Raw genomic sequence first — 6,000 nt, 5'->3', positions numbered from 1 at the left:
ATGACTGGTCAGACACCCCACAGTGCTCACCTGGGTCAGGTTGGGGGTGTGTATGTGTGTCTGACTCGGTTTCAGTGCTGAGGTGTCTGGGTGCTTGGCTGTTCCTGCTCCACACATATGACAAAGGATCAGAAAGAAGTGCCCCCCAGCAGACTTGGATGTTACAGCTGTCTGCTGTAAAGGCCCTGAGAGCTCACCATAGTCCAGAGCCAGAGTATGCTGCTCTAGAGATTCACAATGTTAGTGTCGTCTGGAAAGAAGCCACATTCAAAACTTTTCCAGTATTTCATACTTCAGAAACAAATTTTGGAACAAATACGATAGTGACAAAATCACAAGATCTTCGTACTGTCAAATACAAAAATAAGTTACACTGTTCCCCAAAGTGCACTACATTACACACCTAATCCTGGTGTTCAGACTCAGGTGTCCCCTCCCCCGAAACCAAGCTAGCCATGAGGAGCACTGGTCTCTGAGTCAGTCCAGTATTTATGACAGCTGGGGAGGACTCGGTTCTAAACCCAACAAACAACTCCACAGCCACCATGCCAGCCAGGGGGGCAGTTAGTGCTTGGGGAAGTGTGGAACTGGGGACTCAACCCCAGGGCAGATTCTGATCTCTGCCTGAGCGTGCACATCCCAGGGCCACAGAAAAATCAGGAACAGGACGTGCATCCTGCTGTCCAACAACCTAAGCAGTGAGAGGAATGACAGGAGGCTCAGCAACAAAAGAACTGTAAACGCATGTGGAGAAGAGATGTCCTGCATTTTTTTTTTTAAAAGAAAAAGACACCTGCTACAGTGCCCGCCGCCACGCTGGGAGGTGGGGGTGGGGGGACCCTGAGGATGTGCCCGCTTTCCTGGGGTAAAATTCCACAGAGACACCTCAGAAGTCTCGCCCCATGGGGGACCTGGGCCTACGAATAACTGTTTCCTCCCAGGAGGGCCTGCATACAACCAGAGATTCTTATTTTCCCACAATGCAGGAGAAAATGGCCTTAAAAGGCCAGTTCTAAGCTGTGGGTCTCCTCAGACCTGCACTTTACCCCAGACACTCTGGATCACCAAGTGTGGCACCTATTGCTACTACTGGGTGGCCATGAGGCGGAGTTAATCATTTTCCCTGTTAGCACTTTAAATCAGTTCACCGGGGGCCACACTTTCAGAGTCCCCTACTTTTGCTTAGATTAGGGTCACATCAGCACACACATTTCTATTGGGGGCATTTGTGAAGTTTAGCAAGAATATACTGGGATAAAAGAAGCCTGGAAAGAAAAGTCAGAGTCGGGAAACCTGGCCTCCCTTCCCCAGGCAAGGTGGGAAGTACCTAACGTGGTTCAGAGAGACACACCAGCCCATGCCTGTTCAGGGAGGAGGTGAAGGTGGTAGCTGCCTGCAGCAGAGCTCAGCCGCACCAAGCGGGAAGCCTGGCAGGGAACGCTGGAGCCTGCTCACTGGTCTCCGTCTGCCACAGCCCCTAGCTGGTCGCTCACCATGAGAAGCGGTCTGAGGAGAAGCTTCACATTAGTACAAAGACAAACAGCTGTTTCCTAAGAACAGAATAACAACAACAAAAAAAAACCAAACATGGTACCCAAGGAGTGCAGGATGTGAGGCAGGACCCCCTGGTCTGTCCTGAGTGCTGACTGAGCTGGGATTAGGGAGAGAACAGTGATCACTTAGGAAGAAATCCTAGCCCACACTCACTCTCCAGGGTGAGAGCAAACATCTCATGTGCCAGTAAATTTTCAAGCATAACTTGAACCTAAGAAAGGAGCAGGGGAACCTTGATGTGCAGGACTTCAAGTGTAGCTGTAATGCTGTCGAGCAAGGCTGCTGTGTCCTGGAATGTTCACAACCACGCGGCTCAGACGGGTCTTCAGTGCAGACGCAGCCAGCGCTGCAGATGATGGCTCAGTGGCGGGGAGGCGCCCCCTAGGAGGCAGGCGGAGCTGGGCCTCTGCCCACAAGGCAGGCGGGCCACCCACACCGCCCCTGATCGGCCCAGCCAGGCGCTATTTGCCTTCTGTGACCCTCCGCCAACACCTCCTTTTCTTCCTCTTCCCCTTGGCCTTCACAGGCTCTGGAAAGGGTTTCTCAGTCTTGGCACCTCGAACTGTGTCTGCCCCCAAGTCATGCTCACAGCAGTATGAACGCCCATCCTGGGTTGAGACAAAGGCTGTCCCGTCTTGGTGCTCCTTGCAAAACGAATTGGGGCAAAAGTGGCAAAAGGAAGTCGATGGTTTGCCACAGACGTCACAATGATGCCAAGGACATTCCCATTTCCCTGCAACAAAACAAATGATTATCACAGAATCATGCTTGAACCCTGAAACCGGGAAAGGAACTGGAGGCAGAAGCAGCTCTTCTCAGGCAACTGTGGGAGCCAGCTGCTGTCGGCGCTAATGCCACCTGGGTCATGAAGGCAAGATGGCCTTGGGGACAGGGTGAGGGAGGCACGGGCAGAGCAGAGCCCCTATGGAGAGCAGATAGCAAGAACATGGGACCCCTCCCCCCCACACACACAGAGGGCACACACAGCCCCATCACCCACCGAAGGGCCGCTTGCCCAGGCCCAGGCAGGACAGGTGGTAGGCCTTGGTGCAGAACTTGCGGTCACACAGCACCAGCTGGCCCCCGTCACCACAGCGAAAACACTCGTCCTCGGACTTTTTCTTGCCTTCACCTTTTGTCCGTCGCCGCCTGGCTTTCTTCTTGGTCTTTTTGCCCTTTTCCTCTGAAGAAAGGGCTGCTGAGGTCTAGAAAGCGAATACATGTCACCTGGAAGAACTCCGGATGCTACTGTGACAAGACAGTTCAGCTGCACCCACAGGGCCCTGGGGCTGTTCTCCCATGGGCTCTTATGGAGGGACAGACACACAGCCACGGTCATCCAACTCTGACCTGTTTCTATAGCCATGAGGAAGCCCAGCTCACTGTGACAGGTAGGGCCACAGACAGCCCTGTTGCCTGGAAGGACACATGGGCCAGTGGTTCTGACAGGCACGGGGCGTCCTGCTTTTCATAAAGAATTTCAGTAGAAATGACAACAAATGAGAAGCAAAAGCATCTGCCTGGCTGAGTATCAGATGCCAATACGCTCGCCTGGACCCGACCAGAGGATAGGTGAAAGCAGGGCTTGGAGCATGGCATGGTCAAGGCCCTACTGTGTGGTCCCAGGAGCTTCGGGGCACCTGGTACCCCAGGAGGAAACTGAAGTGCTGGCACATAAGCCCAAGGGAACCCAGGAACAGACCTCCCCCCAGAAAGCCTGCATGGACAGCAAGGTTACCTTTGGCCTGTCCCCGAGGAACCCGCTGCAGTTGGATGCCCCACACCGACAGACCGTCTTTTCGTTCCCCAGACAGTCAAGGTTGTAGTTGAACGTCAGCTCAGTTCCTGTGGAGACACACCCCTGGCAACTCTGGTCTGGCTCAGGGCCAAGACTATTATGATGAGGGTTTGGGGTCTTCCAATCAATGTTCAGGGGACTGGGGCCATTCAGGACACACTCTAATGTTCAGGCCTGCTGACCTGAGGCCAGAAGCACTGGGACTGAGAGTCCTTGAATACTCACTCTATTTTCATACCTAAACTTTTCCATTTTGCTTCATTTAAAAAAAAAAAAAAGATAAGCAAACCAAAAATCAAGCTTCTGAATCACCTCCACCCCTATGATAGCCACATACCTGCGGGGATGTCACACACAGCAAACAGGCCCACGCGAGTGTCACCATTCACTGTCCACTTGAGGGTCTCACAGTTGGGTTGGCAGCTGTGATTCATGAACCGGGAATAGTTCCCTTTGGGGCCGGCATCAATGATGCGATCCTGTAAGGCACACTTGAGTGTTAAATAGCGCCTACCACCCGTGGTCAGCTCCAGCTACTACATTTGTTTCTGGACCACCCCTGGCAGTGCTCAGGGATTACTCCTGGCTCTGCACTGAGGAGTTACTCCTTGAGATACTTGGGATCTTATGGGGTGCTGGGGAGCAAACCTGGGTCAGTCATGTGCAAGACAAGTGCTGTACCTGCTGCAGTATTGCTCCAACCCCAATCACTACATTTTTAAGGGAAATTTCCATAGTGCTAAGAGAAACAATTACTGTTGTACTGAAAACCGTGGTCTCCCATGTCCACTCAGACAGGGTACCCCCAAAACCAGTTCAATCTCTCTTGCTCGTGGAGGGCAGGTCAGGACCACATGGAGAAGACGAAGCCCTGGTGAGCATGGACAGGGCAGTGCTCTGGGAGGACATCTGTCCACCAGATGACCAGATGATCATAAATGAGGGAGTCAGTAGGAACCAGAAGACCACCTAAAGCAGACACAAGAACCAGGCCTGTTGGCGACAGTGGGCAAAGGCAGCATGCGAATATTTCCAGAACAAACTCAGGGACAAGGTTGAAACCCCACAGCTGCCAAAGTGGATGATTAAAATAATGAGGACACCTGACTCCGTATCCTTAATTCTAACGGCTGGCTGATAAGGGCGACAGAACCCTCTAGAAAGCCACTGGCTAGAGGGAGATGGTCCCTAACAAGCACACCGCGACCCACAAGGGAGAGCCTGGGGGATCAGAACCTACTGGCTACCCCACAGGAGGGAACCTGGGTCAGGCCAGGTCAGGACTCAGCTCTCCACCTGGAAACACCTTCCCTCTTCCACTCAGAGCTTCCTGGTAACAGACAGTCCGTGTTTCCTGGCATGGTGTCAGGGCTCCCCTCCAGCTGCCATTGCAGGCATGTGCTTTGGCCTCCCAGCCTGCCACCATCCTGTCACCTGCCTCAGCCCTTGGGCAGGTGACAGTGCCCCTTCCAGAGGAAGTCTGGGGGTGCACTCTCTAGATGGGGCTAGCTAGCAGCTATCACAGTTCCTGTGCTGTGATGGCGACAGGTGGGCATCCTGCTTTCACAGAGGAGCACCTGCCCACGATGGGAAATCCCTGTACCTGGCTCCCAGCCTCTGTTGAAAACAAGCCCATATGACTATTCAGGCCCAGAGAGAGGGCTCTGCAGGCTGTGGGCACATGTTGTGCACATGGAAGTCCCAGCTCCATCCCCAGCATAGGTATGGCCTCAAATCAAACAAATCAACAACCTGTTGTTTTCCACAAAAAAGGTGTGACATAGTTTTGTGGTTCCATGTTGCATACTTCTCTTTCTTCCTGTGAGTCCTCAGAGTCCAACCAGCACAGTGTTCTCACTGTTCTGAACGGAGCTTCTCAGGGGGCAATTTAGAAGTGAAACTGCCCGCCGTGGGCGAGAGCAGCACTGTCCTGTTCTTCCTGACTGCCTGAGGAGTGTTGACCAGGTAGGCGCTTCATTTCTGCCAGTGAGCTCCCCCACTGGGCTCTTAGCCACCCAAACTTTCCCGGAGAAACTCCCTACTACTCTTCCACTCCCTCCCCAACCCTATTTGCACATAAGCCCACTCCAGGGGGCTCAGGCTGGAATGTGTGTCTTCGAAAAAACACAACGCCAGTTTGAATGTTTATAATAAGTTCAAAACCTTCTCTAGCACATACATTTCCATGGCCTTCCATTTCTCACTCATTTACTAGACAGTTCCTCTGTCACCTGCCCAGGGTCTCTGGCTGACTTAAAACAGCAGACTCTCTTCCTTATTCTCTTTTCCCTGCGTTTCTCCTACTCAGACTACTTCAGACAGCTAAGTCGCAGCTGTGGGACAGGGCACCAGTTTGGGAACTGGAGGGAAACTCTCCACAACCCTGGGCGCTTCCTCTCAGCGATCTCCTGGTCACTCTTCTCTTCTCTTTCTTGCTCTTCCTCTCTTCTCTTTAAGATCTCAAATCTAGGGTGTCACATGTGTCACATGTTCTACCACTGAGCTATGTTCATCTGTCCAAGGACTGAACCCAGGCATGTGTTCTATTGCTTCAATTATCTCCCTGGCCCACCCCTTATTTTATATATATATATATATATATATTGCTTTTTGGGTCACACCCAGCACAGGGATTACTCCTGGCTCAT

The 6,000-nt window shown here is 52.4% G+C and overlaps 1 protein-coding gene and 1 non-coding gene across 2 annotated transcripts in view; both read right to left on the bottom strand.

Annotated features, from left to right (window-relative positions):
* Positions 1–914: 914 nt before the first annotated feature.
* Positions 915–6,000, bottom strand: part of NSD2 (nuclear receptor binding SET domain protein 2) — an 88,765-nt gene continuing 83,679 nt past the window's right edge. Inside the window, exons 19-22 of the mRNA XM_056122127.1 lie at positions 3,690–3,831; positions 3,293–3,399; positions 2,555–2,759; positions 915–2,287 (exon numbers count right to left, since the gene is read on the bottom strand). Of these exons, the coding sequence (XP_055978102.1) occupies positions 2,016–2,287; positions 2,555–2,759; positions 3,293–3,399; positions 3,690–3,831 (726 nt within the window). The 3' untranslated portion in view covers positions 915–2,015. The remainder of the gene's footprint in view (positions 2,288–2,554; positions 2,760–3,292; positions 3,400–3,689; positions 3,832–6,000) is intronic.
* LOC130030881 (small Cajal body-specific RNA 23) lies at positions 4,109–4,234 on the bottom strand. The gene has a single exon (XR_008793547.1). It is a non-coding gene; the product is annotated as a small Cajal body-specific RNA 23 (non-coding RNA).

Source organism: Sorex fumeus, unplaced genomic scaffold (genome assembly GCF_029834395.1).
Source record: "Sorex fumeus unplaced genomic scaffold, SorFum_2.1 ptg000044l, whole genome shotgun sequence".
Lineage (NCBI taxonomy): Eukaryota > Metazoa > Chordata > Mammalia > Eulipotyphla > Soricidae > Sorex > Sorex fumeus.
Note: the sequence above shows the minus strand (reverse complement) of the source record. Positions and strands in the feature narration are given on the sequence as shown.